The sequence below is a fragment of the Chironomus tepperi genome, unplaced genomic scaffold, assembly GCF_022539635.2.
Source record: "Chironomus tepperi strain 1889 unplaced genomic scaffold, CSIRO-AGI_Ctep_v1 contig_58, whole genome shotgun sequence".
Lineage (NCBI taxonomy): Eukaryota > Metazoa > Arthropoda > Insecta > Diptera > Chironomidae > Chironomus > Chironomus tepperi.
The window spans coordinates 648363-667008 of record NW_027226180.1 but is presented as its reverse complement, the minus strand read 5'-3'; the positions used below and the strand labels follow the sequence as shown (position 1 = coordinate 667008).

Sequence of the window (18646 nt, the reverse complement as noted above, 5' to 3'; positions counted from 1 at the left end):
CCACGAAAAGGTGAGGTCTGCATATGATTCATCTAGACTCAGAGTGACTACAGCTACATGTATTTTGTGTTCACAACCAATACAGAGAGACAGCATTGCACTTGGAATCAGAGATTAGGAAGTGATATCCAGCGATAGAGCTGGCTTTAGACGATATCTGCACTTCCAATGAATTAGAGCTTATTATTTCCTTAATATTTCCAATTTTCTACTCAAATCCGGCATCACACAGCTCTCATATACATCACATGCTTCCACATATACATACCATCCGTATAACGGCACTCGCATCACTCCATGAACAAAACAGAAAAGTAGAATAGGAACTGAAAATGAAACATTCATGAATGCATTGTAACGAAATCGAAGATATGAAATTTTAAGCAGTTGTGGCCGAGTGGTTAAGGCGTCTGACTTGAAATCAGATTCCCTCTGGGAGCGTAGGTTCGAATCCTACCAGCTGCGAAAGAATTCGAAGTTGTGATCTTTTTTTGGTGATTTTTTATTGAATTTTTAATTTTTTTAAAATTTTATTTGAAAATTTTGAGAAATTTTTGTAAAAAAAATCTATGAAAAAATTGATTAAATTCGTGATTTAACGGCATACAACATTCATGTCTTCTTGATATCCAAGAACAGTGAGTCTTTGTGACCGTCACATCATACCCGTACTGCCCCACACAACATCCCAACCAAGACGACATTAAAGGTGCTAATTTGCAAAAAATAAAAAAGTAAATAAATATCAATTTTTATATAAAGAAATCTCACAAGTTTTTACTATTTCTCTCTCAGTTGAATATTGGACCTACCGGAGTCAACACGGAAGAATCTCAATCAAAATAATCGAAAAAAGAATTAAAAAAACAATATTTTTTTTGTGTTACATTGTTTGCCGTTAGCACGTGCCAGACATCATGTGTGATTAATGCCTTAAGTGTGACTTGTTGTTGATGATTTTAAGCTGGATCAGAGTGACTTCATGCTGATCAGATGTGAACTTGTACTCAAAAAAAAGTCAAAAAAAAACACTTTCAATTTTACCATAAAATCTAGTCAAAAACTTAGCAGTAATTAGCATTTCATCACTAAATCCTGAAAGGTGTTCATCAATATCAGCCATGCATTATCTACGGTAAGTGTCAATAAGATAATCATTTTTTGAAATTTTATTGACTTGACCCAATATCAGCTGAGTAAATACGCAATAATACGTATTTGATATTTACATAACGGGGTTCAATGGACGGGAAAGATGGATGAAGTCTTGTGGTTGCTGTTGGGGGGAAAATCCAGCAGTTTAGCAAAGTTAATCCTTGACAGACATAAACCATGTTCAGACTTATTAGCATAAGTTAATTAATCTTTGTGTCAAAAATCCAGCTTATGCCGGTGTGATTCTGGATTTAAGTCAAATCTGACACTAAGTAAGGATCATGTCTAGGTGAATCAGTCACGCTGATTTATACCGAATTCGACACCATGTCAGATCGTCGTGACTCTGAATTGATTATGGATCTTGTCTAAATTCAGAATCTTACCGGTGTGGTGTCGAATTTTGGATCAATTATTCAACTTGTGCCATTAGGGATTATTATTATCAGCTATTAAGCTACCAGAGTCGAATTTAGCAATTGAATTCATCATGTGTACTTATTAACTCATCATCTTGGGAGGCACATGACATTGAAAAGACAAGAATTGCATTTTCAGAGGCCGGTTTCCGGGTATTAAGGTTTCCCGAACCTCGACCTCGACAAATACTCTAAACCGGGACTAACACCGGGAAGTCTATATTGGAAGTCGGCATCGGAAAGCCTTGCCTTAGTTCTATACGTACATTCGGTGCATCATTAATGGTATAACTTAGAATACGGCAATGTTAAGTGCAAGGGTAGATCCAATTCGGGAATCCGGCTTCCCTAAGTTGCAGTTAACTCCAAATTTTACTCAATCCGGCCAAATACCCATTCAAGCCAGTCTCGAGACGTTTCTTTGACTTTTTCAATGTCATATCCAATCAGACTTTCCTAAATTGTGCTAACTTATTCTCTTGATCATTAAGCTGGCATTCACTTATCACTGTACGCTTTCAAATAGTTAAATAGCTTTTTAGTAAGGAGAGGACGTGGGATATAGCTTGAGAATGTAAGTATGCGGAGATTTGAGACGTTGGCATCAAAAATCCTTAGAAAATTGAATAATTGCATGTAATAAGTGATAAGCGGAGAGGGTTTGAAGAATTTGTGGGTATTTGGCGTCAATGGATAACCACCTGCATCCTCATCTTCATGGAAATTTAAGGAATTTTCCCAATTAAGTCATCTAAACCCACTTCACACTCAAAAAAACCAAATTTACAGCCTTAAATCTTCATTAAAATTCTTTACTAATTTTTTTTTATCTCATAAAAATCTCTTCTCTCTTCCCAAAACAACCAAGGTCGTGCTCCTTAACAACGCTAATTTTATTGCCAACAATATTTACATTTCGAATTATCGCTGCCTTAAACATCTTTTGTGACTACTCAATGCAAAATTTTACTTTATTAACAAAAAATTCAATATATACATGCACAGTTGCGGATATAAAGAAAGTGACAGAGCCAGGACTTGAGATAGTCAGTGTCTATGGACAGCACTTTAATGGAAGTAAGGATGAGAATGTCCATAGCATCAAATTTGAAGGCAAAACTGTCAATTTCTTCCCAAAACGACTCGATCGATTTTTTGCATTTTTAAGCGTAATTTCGCTAATTTCATCAAATTTGACAGTCATTAAGCAGGATGACTTGACGCCGTACACAAATTTAAGATTTTTGGATCTACACGACAACTTGCTTGACTATTTATCAAGGGACTTGTTCGTGTATAATCCGAACCTTGAAATAGTCAATTTAAGCCTTAATCAAATCACGAACATCGACCCTGACGTTTTTGACTACCTTAACAGCCTCAGATACCTAAACCTTGAGAACAACGAATGCATATCAGACATGGAAAATGACAGGAACGGCGTCAAGGCACTGATCACTGAAATTAAGGAAAAATGCAACAATTGCGATTTTGAACTGCAAAAAAATCTCGAAAATTCAATAAAAAATATGAAAAATTCCTACATATCCAAATATGATGAGCTACGGGCGGAAATAGACATGCTTAGAGCCCAAAATTTCGACATAACAAAACGTGCTCAATTTTTAAATGGAAATTTATCAAATGAGATTGATAAATTGACAATTAAGCTTGCGGAACGTAAGGCAAGCAGCAATCGGACAATATTTTTGTTGAAACTCATGCTAGTCATCATGTGCTCACTGCTGGTTATTTTTGCCGTTGTCATAATTTGCTTTATATTGAATAATAAATGTAATGAGGAACAAAGGACGCCGGAGATTGTTGAGTATTTACCGAGGTATGATGAGAATGTGATTGTGAAGAGGACAAACAGGCAGAAGAGGCTGAGTGAGAATCTTTATGAGGATATTAATGGAAGTCTTTATGTCGTTGAGTCAGGTGAGAATGGGAAGGTTATTTGAATATGTAGAACAAGTTGGGTAATTGATACAAAATCCAGAACCAGGTCAAAAAGGCTCTAAAATAGTGCTGGACTAAGATAAAGTCATGTCAACCTGGATGTCGGATTTTTGACCGATTATCAAATTTGTGCTGCTCGAGTTAAGGGCGAACTGCATGAAATTGTGGAAAATGGAACAAATAATATCCAAAAATTCCCATAATTTCACCCAAAATTTGAGAATTTCGGCAGTTATTTGAATAATTTTGTATCCTTTCAGCATACGACAGATTGCAACATTTTTGAGGATGCTGTACAAGTAATTATCTGAGATTTGTGAATAATAAAGTCAAAATTATGTTAAAAACTAAGCCAAATAAGTCATTTTTCAATGCAACGAATTTGAATTGAGACAACACTCTAGAGCAGTCTTGTCCAAACTGTGTGCTGTGGCACTCTAATGTACAGCTGACTTACCATCCTTGATCCATGGTCTTCCCTTAAAAGATGGCTATAACGCTATGTCAATTATTAATACCAAAGGCTCTTAGCTTACCCGAGATATCTATCCTAATCTACCACAGTAGGCAGGGCTATCATAGGCCTCAAGAGCCAGGGACATAAACTGTTAGGAAGCTGCAAAGCGGCAAAATCGTAAGAATTGGATCAAAAACAGACAATTTCGATACAGTTTGAGTAAAAATTATGAATTTTATTGACTAAACACATGTCATTCCTTTTGCATCAGTGGTGGACAACCTTTGGTCCGCGGTACACTTTATTCCTAATCCTCGACTGTAATTGCCATTCGATTCATAGCATTGCCAAACATATTTGAAACACACAAAGGTGCCGCGGCACACAGGCTGATCACCACTGCTTTATATATCTCATTGCATCCCATTACGTACTAAAAGCATCAGCAGGTAATGTTATAATAATCGAGTCATCCTTAGAATGGAAAATTGTCTGTTCAATAATTGGAATTTTGGGTCTACTAATCTCGATAGGCTCCAGTCCAGCCTTAATTCTCTTAATTTTCTCTTCCTCATTCTTCTTTTCAAGTATTTCTTGTAGTTCCTTAGCATGCAGGTTCTTCCGATGTGTATAATAATTTGTGGAACTTGCAAATTCACGCTGACAAAATTCACACTTTTTGATGCTGGATTTACCGCCGTGATTCTGTGATTTGTGGATGGATAAGGCTCGCTTGACTTTGAATGACTTGTCACAGCCAGGATGATCACAAATGAATGTCTTTACGTCGCTGTGCTTGGTCATCATGTGATTTTTAAGCAGCGATTCCTTTTTTGTCACATAATCGCAGATATCGCATCGCATTTCAACATTTGTATGCAACATCAAGTGTGACTTTAGGCATCTCTTGTTTTTCAGCCATCGACCACATTCAGGACATTTAAGTTGGAACTTATCTCGATCCTCACTATGAAGTGTCAGATGTTCTCGATACGATGTCAATGTTGAGAATGACTTGCTGCATATTTCACATAATTTTCGGGTTTTATTGCTGTCTGAATAGTGAGTGAATTTCTTATGAGATGAGAGAGAGCCAGCTGTTTGGTAAGTTTTATTGCATATGTTACAAATGTGAAGCTTTCTTTCAGTTTGATGCTTCATCAGGTGATTTTTGAGGGCATTTTTCCAGATGAAGCGCTTGCTGCATCTAGAAGAGTAAGGTAAAAATTATTAGAATGTCTTCGTATGTCTTCGTGTATTTTCGTAAGTCTTCGTCAGTCTTCGTCAATATTAGGTTTGTCTTCGGTCTGTCTTCGTTCTGTCTTCGGTCTGTCTTCGTCAATCTTCGTTGTGTCTTCGGTCAGTCTTCGGTTTGTCTTCGTCAATCTTCGGTCTATCTTCGTCTAATACTCACAAATCACATTCCAATGGCTTCTCGCTCTCCGGCAGATGAGTATTTTGATGAATTTCAAGGAACTTCGGCCTCGACACAACATAATCACATAATTTACACTTAAATGCTTCCGGCTGGATGTGCTTAACAAAATGCCATATTATCTTCGTCATCTTAGTCAGTTCCATTGAGCAGCAAGTCACATACGGCTCACGTTCTGGATGTTCTGATCGGTAATGACTGAACAGGTTGTGAATTGACCGGAACCACTTATTTTCGCAGATTTTACAGGATGTATTGTAGAATGTTGAGACCATCCTTAGAAGTCGCTTACTTTTGTAGATCAATGTGCCATTGTTGATGAGTTTTGTTGGAATTCTCTTAAGTGCTTCTGCGGACGGGAAGTCTTCATCATCTGGATCTCTTAGTGCTTTATATTCTTCCTCATTTTCATAAATTTCAGCCTCAGATGTGTCAAAATTTTCCTCATTTTCCTCAAAATCAAATGATCTGTGAGATTGCTGGTCACTTAATGTCTCATCCTGTCCATCAATACGTCTCAGTTCCTCAAAAGTTGTATCCGAAATTCCAATTTTTCCCTTAACATGCGATCGCGTCCGTACGGTGGACATAAAGACCTTCTGTGATGTAATTTGAGGTGTTTCAAGGTTTATGATTCTTGGCGGTTCCTCAATCACGTCTGGCTGCTCATGGTAGACTTGAATCTCAAACATTTGTTCCTCCTCTTGTGGCTGTTCATCATGCTGCTCGTCTGGATAGATTATTTTCTGAATTGTCTTGATTTTTGTGGCAAAATTGTGGAAGTTGTCGATACATTGCGAGCAGTGGAAGCATATGTAGTAATGTGATGTGTTTGGGATCTAAAAAGTGGATTGGAGACATGATTAGAGGCTGTATGGGATGACGGACAACATGCTGCATTGCGGCAGTTCATAGAATTAGGCATGAATCTGATGAATTCAGTCAAAATTAGGGTTTGTGCTGATTTGGAGAGCTTTAGACTTGCGTGAGCTCCAATAAGCAGCTGTCTTATGACCCAGGACATGCTGACCATGCAAGTTGTGCCTTATACCTGATCAAACCCTCCAAACTTTCAATTCCTACCCAAATCCTCCCAATTACTCACCTTAATATTCAAATAATTCTCAATTTTTACAAAATATTCTGTATTTTCCTCAAATATGCCCAGCATGAGCCTCTTGTCCGACTGATAATTACACAATCGACATTTTGTCATCTCCTCGTCCATGTTAAGCCACAAAATTTGTTCCTAACAAGCTAAAATAATAAAATTTTACAATTTTTTCGGTCTTTTGTTTATGTTTACATTTGAAATTTAGTTCCAAGGGGCACGAAGTTGCGTGGATTATCACCAATACAATCACATGATGCAGCTCTATACAAAAACAGCTGGAAAGTTATTTTTGGATTTGCAGTGTAAATATTAATGTTGATGTAGGTCATGTGAGATTATTTCTCGTTTTTGGATTTATTCAGTTAGTATGAATCAAGTCTATAATGTGATATAACTTGAAAGGAATTAATAAAAAAAAAAAAATATTGCAAAAAATAAGCCGAAAAGCTTGAAGCTGATCCGCATCAACTCGAATCAATTTAAGGATCTTTTTCATCAAGTCAACTTGACTCCAATCACATAAAGATAGACCTAAAGTAAACACAAATTATTTTGCAAATTCTATAGTAAATATCACTTAAATAGCGCCAAGCAGAAATGCAAAACCGGCACCTGGCACAGGCCGTACAAATTATCATGAATTTGTACGGTATGTTCCTGTCACAGGTTAATGTTTTGCAATTCTGGCGTCTCAAATTCACTTGATTCAGTTTCAGTAGTTACAACTTCGAGTAAAGTCAAGCTTAAATGAAATTAATATATCAAGGCAACTTGACATGAGTCAAACGGAGTTTGACAAGCAAACTTACCTTTAATTGAATAAAGTACATCAGCATCAACATTAAGTCAACTTGAGTCCATTTAAATAGAATCAACCACAAGTTTAGTTGAAAACACTGAATTAGGGACCAATATCAAGTCAGCTTTAATCTACTTAAGTAAAGTTAACTGAAATTGAATTGAGTCAACTTTATAGAGATTGAAAAAAAGTCAAGTCAATTACTGTCAAGCCAAGTACAGCCAAGTCAAGTTCAATCAAGTCAGGGACAGTCAAGTACAGTACAGTCAAGTCAATTATAGTCAAGTACAGGACAGTCAAGTAAATCAAGTCAAGTACAGTCAATTCAAGTAAATTCTAGTCATGTACAGTCAATTCAAGTAAATTCTAGTCAAGTACAGTCAAGTCAAGGACCGTCAACTTGATACAAGTGCAGTCAAGTCAATAACAGTTCACTTAAGTCAAGTACAGTCTAGGTCCAATCAACTTGAGTTAAGTATTGTCAAGTCTAGAGCAATCATTTCAAGCCAACTTGAGTCAAGTTTAAGAAACACTTTTTTTGAAGTTTAAAACCACAAAAAATACAATAAGACTAGTGATTCAATTCCTAAACATTCCAAAATAACAAAAATTAACAGCCATGGACACATTACCAGAGGAACTTCTAATCAACATATTCTCATTTCTACCGCATACATCCATCCTTTCACTATCACTGACCTGCAAAAGATTCTGTGATATTATCAGCTGTAGCCACGAAATGCTCAAGTTCCTTACTGTAAGATTCTCGAATAATACTGCAAATTGTGAGTGGATTGGAAGTCGAAGCTACAGAAATGCTGAAATTTTGGAAGGTGGAATAGAACATTTCTTAAAAATTCAAGAATTTATTGGAAGTTCCTTAACAAAACTGTCAATTTGTGACAAAAATTTAAGAACTTCTGCAATTTTGGATATACTGGAATGTTGTTGCAACCTTAAGGAACTGGAAATTGGACAAAATGTTGATGACATTGATGCTGAATCATTGGAACAGCTGCCTTGCTGCAAACTAGACAAGATCAAAGTCAAAGGAAATTTAAACTGCCTAAAAATCCTTAAAAACTGCCAAACAAGGCAGCTGCAAGTCTACTGGAGTTCCAAAATCAATCAACAGTCACATCCACTTGCTGCCTTTCTAGTCAGTCAGACCAGCCTGGAAACTCTAATTTTAGAAAATTTTTCCGAATTTTCGTTCAAATTTCCTCAAAATTTGGTTCCAAAAATTCAATTTAAATTAGTCAAGCTGTGCATCCGAAGCTGTTCCTGCTTTTATGTCCTGAAACTTAAAAACTTCCTGGACATTCACATCGAATCCTTAACTCACATCGAACTTGACTCTTATGGACATCGCGAATCAGAATTTTTGCAGCAATTCAAAAATCTAAAAATTCTCAAATTTGGAACTGAATTTTTAAACATTTGTGGACCGGAACCGATAAGATTTTTTGTTCCACAGCCGATTTTGAATCTTCACAATGATGTCCTGGACCTGGAAGTGCTGCCGCAAGTTAATGTCCTTGTCGTGTCCCATTGGAACAAGAATTTTGTCAATTATTCGAAGTATTTTCCGAATATTGAAAGACTGACGATTAATGGACCTAAAAGTGAATTTTTTGTGGATGTTGAGGGGTTTAGGGAGTTGAAAAGTTTGAGGATTTCGGCTAAGAAGTTGACAAAAGTGTCGGAAATTCCAAAGAATTGTAAAATTTTGAGAATATTTAGTGATAATTAGCCTTATAAAATTTAATATGGAAATAAATTAAAAAATTGATAAAATTAATTTTGGGTTTGATTTATCCAATAAAGGCACAAGTCAGGTAGTCGATTCCAAAATTTGGCACCAGTCCAGCATGACACCATATCATGTCAGACTCTGACACCATACTCCATAGTCTGAGATGGTGTCACTAGTCTGACATGGTATGATGTCCATCCCAAACTATATTACCATCCCTGAGTCTGACATGCTGTCATCCCTGACTATCTCATATCCAAATTCAACTCCATTTCAACCGCCAAACTCCAAACTTTCACTATCAAGTCCTTGTTTTCTTTTCTTCTTCTTTTAAGTCTTCTTACAGGGCATCAAGCTATGCGTCTGACAATACAATCACAATATGCCTCATCTACGTATCTCATGCATTGCATCGCTGTATGAGCAATAATAATAAAAAATACTGCGATGCAATGAGATGGGTTTAGTAGGTCGTCGACTTTTGTTGATCATACTGTAGGAATATATAGAGAAGATTGTTGGGGTACTTGAGGGAGATTTGATCTGAATTGTTGAGGATTGTGGGCTGAATATTGATATCATCCTGCAAATTTGCATTGTTAGGACATTTTGGAGTATAGAGAGGAATATCTGATCATTGGTTGTTAAGCATTTGTTCCAAAAATTGTGAGTATTGCGGTTATTGGTACTCAAGCAGAAAAGGCAGAACTACAATGTGGATATGCCTCCATTTGAGTCCGAATTCCAAAAAAAGTGAAGTGCATGAAGCATTTAGGTGCTTTTTTGGATTTTTGGAATCCGGTCTCCTAAAGTTCTGCCAATTCTGCTCTAAACCATAAATTTACTTTAGTGTAGTTAACATAGTATTCAATAATCGGCTAACCCAACCGGCATCAACAACTCCAAATAGCACTAATCGGTCAATCAATCAAAAATCTGAAACCAGCCAGGCGAGACTTTGACATTTTGCTAAATTCAGCACAAGTCAGAGTCTTTCTGACAAGTGCTGGATTGATTATTTTAATAATGTGACGTCAATAAGTTGTTGCTGTTTTTGCCGCTCGGTTAAGCTTCTCAATCTCAAATCCATTTTTCCTATCTTTTTAGAAACCCCCTAAAACCATGCAATCATTCCCAGAAGAGCTATTAATCAACATATTTTCATACCTAAAGTCACAAGACATCCTTTCTATATCCTTAACATGCAAAAGATTCTCAGAAATCATTAACTACAGCAACCAAATCATCAGCCTGCTAACAGTCAAATTCTCAAAAGAAACAGCGAATTTAGAATGGATTGGAAGTCGTCCGTACTCAAATGTGATGATTATTGAGGATGGTGTCGAGCAGTTCCTGGAAATTCAAGAATATTTTGGACATTCTGTCAGAAAATTGTCAATTTATGATAGGGATTTGAAGCTGTTTGACTTGAATGAGATTTTGAAGAGATGTTGGAACTTGAAGGAACTGGAAATAACTGAAAAATCCACAGATGATGTAGATTTTGGTGCTGAGCAGCTGCCATACCTAAATTTAAACAGAATCAAGATTCACGGCGGCTTAAAAAGTTTAAAAATTCTCAAAAATTGTCAAACAGTCGAGCTTCAAGTCTGCTGGCGACCACGAGCATATCCAGCAGAATGCAAATTTGCTGACTTTTTGGTGACTCAAAAGAAGTTGAAAATTTTGAAATTAGAAAGTTCGTTGGAATTTCCTCAAGAAGAAAAGATTCAATTTAGGCTGGAAAAGTTGTCGATCCGGAACTGCTCGGACCTTTATATCCTCAAATTAAAGAATTTTATGGATTCGCATGTAAAGTCATTAAAGCATCTGGAACTTGATTCCTATGGACATCAAGAATCACGAATTTTACAGCCATTTTTGAACCTTAAATCCCTAAAATTCAGTGCTGAATGTGTGAAATTTCACGGAACCATGTCACCGATGGACATGATTTTTTCAATTTTATCCGGTGCCAATCAGTTCCATGATCAATTTTACTTCAGAGTACTTCCACTGCCACAAATAAAGACCTTAAAAGTCGTCAATGTTGAATCAGATTTTGTCAATTTTTCAGATTATTTTCCGAATGTTGAGGAACTTGTGATTGATGGAAGTGGAAATTCGTTTTTTGTGGACGTTGAAAGGTTCGATAAGCTGGAAAGTTTAATGATTTATGCGGGAAAATTGAAGAAATGTTTGAAACTTCCTAAAAAGTTGAAGAAATTTAAGGTTTTTTGTAGATAAAAATTGGGAAAATGAGGAAATTTTTAGGAAAAATTGAGAAAAATAAGGGAAAAATTTAGATTATTAAGGAAATTATTATTAAAAATTTATATAATTAGCTTAAGATTTACTATTGTGTATGATATGTATTTTAGTATTGCAAGAATGTATCAAAATTGACCCTCGGAAAGGCTCGGGAAGACTCGGGGAAATTCGGGTAAATTCGGGTATACTCGGAGAAATTCGGAGAGATTCGGAGAGACTCGGAGAGATTCGGAGAGATTCGGAGAGACTCGGAGAGACTCGGAGAGACTCGGATAAACTCGGATAAACTCGGAGAGACTCGGATAAACTCGGAAAGTCTCGGGTAGACCCGGGAGACTATACGAGAAGTCTCAGTCTTGGTCATTACAACAACAATCAATAATCCTGCCAAACGGAGTCTGTTAACCTTGATTCTTCTCACAATATCAGCTTCAATAATCCACTATATCACCATATTCATCCATAAATTCCACTAAAATAAACAATTTTAAAATAAATTCTAAATATTTTAGCAAAAAAAGAAATAAAAAATTCCAAAAAAAATAACAACTTTGAATATATTCGCAGCTGGTAGGATTCGAACCTACGCTCCCAGAGGGAATCTGATTTCAAGTCAGACGCCTTAACCACTCGGCCACAACTGCTCATTATTTCATATTTTCTTTTTTGCATGTTCGCTTTCATATCATTGCAATTTTACAGTTATGTCTATTTTAAGCATCACGATTAATCCATAAATGTGCGGTTATGCTGAATATTATAATACATTTTGTGATAAATTGGTCATATTCGTGGTAATACAGATAGTAAATTGAACGAATTTTGTAGAAAAATGTGAATTTTACTCTTAAATTTTTTTTAAAAATTTCTCTCAAAAAAGGAGCAGAAACAGCACATGCTGGAGAGTTGAAGCCTCTCACTCTCAATTTTTTTGAATTCATTTTATAGTCAACATTTTAATTGTCAACAAGTATAAAGCAATTGTGGACATAAAATCGAGTTATTTTATAGAAAATACATAATTTTGGCATCTACAGCACTAGTGAGCAGCACCAGCACATTAATGGACTACTTAGGAAATTTGTACTCTTATTTGTTCCACAAGAGAAAAGAGGAGATTCTTGTAGGTCAGTTAAACTTGATCTTATCTGAATTCTTTTTTAAAATACATTCATACTGACGATATTTATGCATTAATATGAATGCATAAACTTCATATGAAGCCTAGTTATCAAAATTAATACGAAAATTTTGCTCGATTTTGAGTTCTGATTTGGAATTTTTGTCACTTCCGATGAGTCAGTTGTTGTAATACTGAAGTGTGATTAAATCTGATACAGCAACTCCTGAGAACAAGGGGAATTACATTCGGAAGGGCATGCGAAAGAGCATGCGGAAGGGCATGCGGATGGGCTTGGGGAAATTCATTGGGAAAGACATGCGAAAGACATGGGGAATGGCATGGGGAAAGGCATGGGGAAGAGCATGGGAAAAGGCATGGAGAAGGGCATGCGGAAAGGCATGTGGAAAGACATGCGGAAAGGCATGGGGAAGCCAAAAATACAATTTACCTAATCCCAAAAATTTTCTAATTTCCAGAATCAACAGCACAACTCGAAGCGCTGCCACAAGAAATTCTACTCACAATTCTATCATATCTATCAGCAAATGATCTCCTCGCTCTATCCACAACATGCCGTCGCTTCTCAAATCTCATCAATACAGATGATTTCCTAGCTAAATTCACTCTAAGAATCTCTCAAAATGCTAAAAAATCAAATTGGATTGGACACAGGAAGTACAACAGACTTTTGGTACTCAACGAATGCATAAATTTGTATATTAAGCTGCCAAAGTCTATAGGAATTCATGTAACGAGTCTGCATCTTGACTGCTGGGAAGTGACAGTCTATGAAATTAAGAAGGTTATAGAATTATGTCCAAATATTAAGGAATTGAGTCTAATGTATCTTGTGAGGAATAGAATACCAGAAGAAATCACAAAGAAGGAGGAAATTCCATTGGCAAAATTGGATAGATTTTCAGTACAAGGTAAGATTATGATGGAATTACAAGCACAAGGTTTGCATACACAATTGTGTTCTTAAATGTGGAATAAGTAATACTAAGTTCATGTATTCTGAGATCACAGACGTATTTCTAAGGGTATTATACTAGGTATTACTGATTATCGAGAACGAGATTGCGATAAGTTCATTGTATTTCAGTATTCTGTCTTCGATTATTCGGGTTATTAGAGTTATTCGGTCGTTCGGTCTCTTCGGTTTTCTTCGGATCTCTTCGGTCTTTTCGGTTCTCTTCGGTTCTCTTCGGTTCTTTTCGGTTCCTCGGTCTCTTCGGGTATCTTCGGGTCTTCTGTCTCTTCGGTCTTTTCGGTCTCTTCGGGTTTCTTCGGTTCTTCGGGTCTCTTCGGTTCTTCGGATCTTCTTCGGTGTCCTCTGTCTCTTCTGAATGCTTCCAATTCCCATCTAATACCTCAATATCAATCTCTTCCAGGTGAACTCCAGATCTTCAAATGCCTGAAGAACCTTCAAGTCAAAGAACTCATCATTTATCGTCAAAGTGACTTGACTGTCCATCACGATGAACTCTCAGACTTTATTATCAATCAAAAGCATATGACTAATCTTGAAATCTATCATATGTATTTCATATCAAGCCTGTTTTTTCGTGACGAGATGAAACACGTTGCATTCCGACTTAATAGATTAATCATCAAATACAGCACAGATTTTCGGTACTTTTGCTTTGGTTGGTTTGCTGAGTCACAAAAGGATTCAATAAAGTTTGTGTCTGTTGATGATTTTGGATATGACATGATCAAGTTCCTGACTTCTTTTAAGGAAATGAAGACATTTAAGTTGACGCTGAAGGAATCAAGTCCAACTGAGCATGAAAATGATATAGGTCTGTGGAATGTCCAAAAATCAATGTTGTTGCCACAAGTTGAGGACCTGGAAATAGAAAATTATGGACATAATGCCATTCATCACTTCCCAAATGTCCGGAAGTTGAAGATTATTGGAAATGACTTGGAATTGAACCTGTGGTACTGTTATAGGTTGGAAACGCTGACTGTGGTCACAAGGAATCTCAAAAAGCAGCTGCAGATGCACCAGAGTGTGAGGAAATTGACATTAATCATGTATGAATATCCAAAAGATCGAGGTCCATTCCATTGGAATTCAATTAAATTAGAGGAATTGACATTAATTGGTGCCAAGAATTTGGATTGGTTTGCAGGATTTTTGGAAAAATTGGAGATGAATTTGAAGAAATTGAGGATTGAAAGGTGTGACTTGACGGATGAGCATAGGGAGATGCTGAAGATTCATGGGAATAAGATTGACATGCTGGAGATTATTGAACAAGATGGACAGGAAATTGAAGCTTTGACTAAAAGATATATTTAGGCTAAATTGTGATACTGGTGCTTGCAGTTAGGAGCTTATGAGGCTACACTCATAGAAAAGTTTCAAAAAAAAAAATTAAAAAATTTTCAATTTTTTTTTAAATTTTTCAATTTTTTTCATTTTTTTCAATTTTTTCAATTTTTTTAAATTTTTTCCATGAGTGTATTTTTCAAAATTTTGACATTTCATTGTAAAAAAATAATTTTATTTATAAATTCATGTCAAAAATAACGATCAAAAGAATTTTAAATAAATAAAAACTAGATCAATCCAACATTTCAATTCACCAAATTACAAAATCATCAAAAAACCCACAAAATCCAATATGTCATCTCAAAAATTCCCCAAATATCCCCAAAATTCCTCAAATCCTATCCAAATTTCCCCAAATTTTCCACCATTCCATTCACTTTTCCCTTAAAATTCCCCAAAATTCCCAAAAAATCCAAAACCTTCAATTCCCATTTTACACGAACTTTCCACCCACACCACTACATTCAAACACCAAAATACAGAAACTTTCAATAGGCAAAAAAATATCAAAACAAAGACAAAGTAAACATTTATTTAAAAAACAAAGAAAATTTGATCAGTTAATCAAGTTCTGTGTGATAAAATGGATCTATTGCTGGCTGACAATATTGGATACGATGTCTGGGACGTTGAAGATATACCGTCAACAGCTGAATCGATTGTTATATTAGGAAAGACATATAAATATGAGAATTTGAATGAAATTCGAGATGACGTGCAATCGAGATTGTGGTAAGTAATTGGAGGCAATTAGGAGGGTATTGCAAGAGGTTAGGGGTGGCGTGGGGTCAAAAAATGTAAAAATTGACAAATTCAATCAAAAAATCCTCAAAATTTCAATAAATCTTCTCAAAAAAGATGACTAAGTAATTTTTTAACACAAACAATTTTAGGTGCACTTACAGAAAAGGATTTCCCCCACTGGGGTCAGTACAGTACACGTCTGATAAGGGCTTCGGATGTATGATGAGATGTGGACAAATGCTATTAGCTGAGGCACTAATTCAGTCACATATTGGTGAGTATTTGAAGAAATTTAATATGTGGCAAATGGGACGAGTTGGTTTGAGGGGTTTAGGGGTTAGGGAGAAGGGTAGTCATACTATCCTAGTACCCATCTAAACATAAACCAACCGATACCACAACTTACCTAACAAAATATTCCAAATCTTCAAAATTTGACCAAAAAATTTCAATATTTTTAGGACGTGACTGGCGATGGACGTCGGATACAAAGGATCCAACATATCTGCAAATAGTTAACAAATTTGAGGATACCAAAACTGCTGTCTATGGCATTCATCATATTGCAATTATGGGACAAGAGTCTGGAAAGAAAATATCTGAATGGTATAGTCCAAATGTGATAGCTCAAGTGATAAGGTAAGAGTCATGTTCTGGCTTGTAGTCTCGATCTCGATGGTATACGGTATTTCATATGTTGTCTTCGGCTCTTCGGTTGTTCAGTCTTCGGTTCTTCAATCTTCGTTCATTTTCGGTTCTTTGATCTTCGTTTTTTCTGTCTTCGGTTCTTTGATCTTCGGTAGTCTTCTGTTCGTCAATCTTCGGTTGTCTTCGGTCATCTTCGATTCTTCTGTCTTTGGTCATTGATCTTCGGTAGTCTTCGGTCATCATCGGAAGTCTTTGGTCATCTTCGGTTCTTCGATCTTCGGTAGTCTTCGGTTCTTCGATCTTCGGGAGTCTTCGGTTCTTTGATCATCGGTAGTCTTCGGTTCTTCGATCTTCGGTAGTCTTCGGCTCTTCGATCATCTTCGGTTCCTCGGTCACCTTCGGTTCTTCTGTCTTCGGTCTTTGATCTTCGGTTCTTCGATCTTCAGTAGTCTTCGGTCATCTTCGCTCTTTGGTCGTCGGTTCCTTGTTTCTTCCATCCTCAGTCTCGTTATAAGTCTTTACTTAGAATCTTGAATACTAACCATAATTCCAACATATTTCTTTTTCCAGAAAACTAGTTCGTTTTGATGAGTTCTCAAACCTCCACGTACACGTAGCACTGGATCATCAATTAGCAATAGATGACATCATTGAAGTTACATCTCCACTCCTTATAATCATCCCACTTAGACTTGGACTGACTGATATTAATCCAATTTATATCCCAGCACTTAAAAGATGCTTTGAGATTCCCGGTACATTAGGAATTATTGGCGGTCGACCAAATCAGGCACTGTACTTCGTTGGATATGTTGGAAATGAGGCATTGTACTTAGATCCGCATACATGTCAGCGGTCAGGAAGCATTAATAATAAGGAACAACAAAGTGAGGTCGAAATGGATGAAACATTTCATCAAAAGCATGCAGGCAGAATCAACTTTAGTTCCATGGATCCATCAATTGCTGTCGCGTTCCTTTGCAAAACTCAAAAAGAATTTAAAGATTTAATAACAAACTTAAAGGCACCAAAAGACTCGACAGAGACTCCACTTTTTGAGATTGTTGAGGAACGTGCACAGCCATGGGTATCAACGTCCATGTCCAGTCGAGATCTCGAACATGACTTGAGTGTCATTTGCGGCGATCAAAGTCAAGAGTTTGAAAAGCTTGATAAAGAGACTGAAGATGGTGATGGCGACGACGACGATGACGGCTTTGAAATTATTGACTAAGCTTGTTATTGGAATTAGACGATTTTTTTTGGATGTCACACAGTGCTTTAAATAATGTTAAATAAATATTTGTGTTACTTATGCTGCCTATTATTGAATTGATGATTTTTGATGAGATTTGACTTGTGAAGGCACCTGAATCTAGTGACTCTAGTGTGAAGGCACCTGAATCTAGTGACTCTATTGTGAAGGCACCTGAATCTAGTGACTCTAGTGTGAAGGCACCTGAAACTAGTGACTCTGGTGTGAAGGTACCTGAATCTAGTGACTCTAGTGTGAAGGCACCTGAATCTAGTGACTCTAGTGTGAAGGCACCTGAATCAAGTGACTCTAGTGTGAAGGCACCTGAATCTAGTGACTCTAGTGAGAAGGCACCTGAATCTAGTGACTCTAGTGTGAAGGCACCTGAATCTAGTGACTCTAGTGTGAAGGCACCTGAATCTAGTGACTCTAGTGTGAAGGCACCTGAATCTAGTGACTCTAGTGTGAAGGCACCTGAATCTAGTGACTCTAGTGTGAAGGTATCTGAATCTAGTGACTCTAGTGTGAAGGCACCTGAACAAATCTTATCAAAAATCATCAAAATTGTGAAAATTTCACTTAAAAAATATTGAAAAAATTCAAATTAAAGCTCAAAATTGACAAACTTAATCGCCACTTCCTTCAGTCATCTCCAAAATATCCCATAAAGGAAGCAATGTGTAAAATATATTAAAAAAATGATCATTATAGTCGTATTTTGCTCATCATTACTTACATGTTGCTTTGATGTATTTATTTTAAATCCCTTAAAATCTGTAAATTTTTTAAAAAATATATTTTTATTGAAAATAAAACAAAAAAAAGTTTTTGCTTTTTAAAAGAATAAATTTTTTTTATTTTTTAATTTGAATTTTTAATATAATTTAATTAAATAAATAGTTGATTTGGTAATTTGATCACAAGTTGAGTTCCAAAGCATCTGTTGTGGCTTTTAAGATGAAATTTTGTATCAAGTTGACCGTCAAGTTGGATGTTCAAATTGATAGTCAAGTTGATCGTCAAGTTGACCATCAAGTTAACCGTCAAGTTGGATGCAGTGTTGATATCTTGCCTTTGACTTTAAAAAAGGCAAACTTTGCAAAGGCAATGCAAAGACAAGGTTTCTCAGAAAAGAATCTTTCAAAGGCAGAAAAAAGGCAAAGG

General features: G+C 36.3%; 4 protein-coding genes and 2 non-coding genes across 6 annotated transcripts; 4 read left to right on the top strand and 2 right to left on the bottom strand.

Annotated features, from left to right (window-relative positions):
• Positions 1-383: 383 nt before the first annotated feature.
• Positions 384-465, top strand: TRNAS-UGA (transfer RNA serine (anticodon UGA)). Its single transcript has one exon. It is a non-coding gene; the product is annotated as a tRNA-Ser (tRNA).
• A 330-nt stretch (positions 466-795) lies between these two features.
• On the top strand, positions 796-3887 carry LOC139100135 (relaxin receptor 2-like). The gene is made up of 3 exons (XM_070652738.1): positions 796-1135; positions 2443-3515; positions 3797-3887. Exons 1-3 carry the CDS (start codon positions 1122-1124, stop codon positions 3820-3822), a joined length of 1113 nt encoding a protein of 370 aa, XP_070508839.1. The 5' UTR covers positions 796-1121; the 3' UTR covers positions 3823-3887.
• A 315-nt stretch (positions 3888-4202) lies between these two features.
• LOC139100136 (transcription factor grauzone-like) lies at positions 4203-6767 on the bottom strand. Its single transcript, XM_070652739.1, has 3 exons — positions 6534-6767; positions 5408-6267; positions 4203-5200 (listed from the first exon to the last, which is right to left on the bottom strand). The coding sequence occupies exons 1-3, from the start codon at positions 6654-6656 to the stop codon at positions 4420-4422; spliced, it is 1764 nt and encodes a 587-aa protein (XP_070508840.1). The 5' UTR covers positions 6657-6767; the 3' UTR covers positions 4203-4419.
• Positions 6768-11930: 5163 nt separating this feature from the next.
• TRNAS-UGA (transfer RNA serine (anticodon UGA)) lies at positions 11931-12012 on the bottom strand. The gene has a single exon. It is a non-coding gene; the product is annotated as a tRNA-Ser (tRNA).
• A 401-nt stretch (positions 12013-12413) lies between these two features.
• On the top strand, positions 12414-14840 carry LOC139100349 (uncharacterized). The gene is made up of 3 exons (XM_070652967.1): positions 12414-12495; positions 12968-13420; positions 13886-14840. The coding sequence occupies exons 1-3, from the start codon at positions 12432-12434 to the stop codon at positions 14800-14802; spliced, it is 1434 nt and encodes a 477-aa protein (XP_070509068.1). The 5' UTR covers positions 12414-12431; the 3' UTR covers positions 14803-14840.
• A 468-nt stretch (positions 14841-15308) lies between these two features.
• On the top strand, positions 15309-18330 carry Atg4a (Autophagy-related 4a). The gene is made up of 4 exons (XM_070652937.1): positions 15309-15567; positions 15729-15853; positions 16041-16218; positions 16798-18330. The coding sequence occupies exons 1-4, from the start codon at positions 15419-15421 to the stop codon at positions 17459-17461; spliced, it is 1116 nt and encodes a 371-aa protein (XP_070509038.1). The 5' UTR covers positions 15309-15418; the 3' UTR covers positions 17462-18330.
• The last annotated feature ends 316 nt before the right edge of the window (positions 18331-18646 follow it).

What these genes read in the sequence shown, in the direction of transcription:
- Atg4a (XM_070652937.1), top strand. Translation starts at nt 15,419, where the DNA reads ATGGATCTATTGCTGGCTGACAATATTGGATACGATGTCTGGGACGTT. An exon ending in GACGTGCAATCGAGATTGTG is followed by an intron (nt 15,568 to 15,728) that starts GTAAGTAATTGG and finishes AAACAATTTTAG; the next exon opens with GTGCACTTACAGAAAAGGAT. An exon ending in ACTAATTCAGTCACATATTG is followed by an intron (nt 15,854 to 16,040) that starts GTGAGTATTTGA and finishes CAATATTTTTAG; the next exon opens with GACGTGACTGGCGATGGACG.
- LOC139100136 (XM_070652739.1), bottom strand. Translation starts at nt 6,656, where the DNA reads ATGGACGAGGAGATGACAAAATGTCGATTGTGTAATTATCAGTCGGAC. An exon ending in AGAATTATTTGAATATTAAG is followed by an intron (nt 6,268 to 6,533) that starts GTGAGTAATTGG and finishes TCCACTTTTTAG; the next exon opens with ATCCCAAACACATCACATTA. An exon ending in AAGCCATTGGAATGTGATTT is followed by an intron (nt 5,201 to 5,407) that starts GTGAGTATTAGA and finishes TTACTCTTCTAG; the next exon opens with ATGCAGCAAGCGCTTCATCT.
- LOC139100135 (XM_070652738.1), top strand. An exon ending in TCTTTATGTCGTTGAGTCAG is followed by an intron (nt 3,516 to 3,796) that starts GTGAGAATGGGA and finishes GTATCCTTTCAG; the next exon opens with CATACGACAGATTGCAACAT.
- LOC139100349 (XM_070652967.1), top strand. Translation starts at nt 12,432, where the DNA reads ATGGACTACTTAGGAAATTTGTACTCTTATTTGTTCCACAAGAGAAAA. An exon ending in AAAAGAGGAGATTCTTGTAG is followed by an intron (nt 12,496 to 12,967) that starts GTCAGTTAAACT and finishes TCTAATTTCCAG; the next exon opens with AATCAACAGCACAACTCGAA. An exon ending in GGATAGATTTTCAGTACAAG is followed by an intron (nt 13,421 to 13,885) that starts GTAAGATTATGA and finishes AATCTCTTCCAG; the next exon opens with GTGAACTCCAGATCTTCAAA.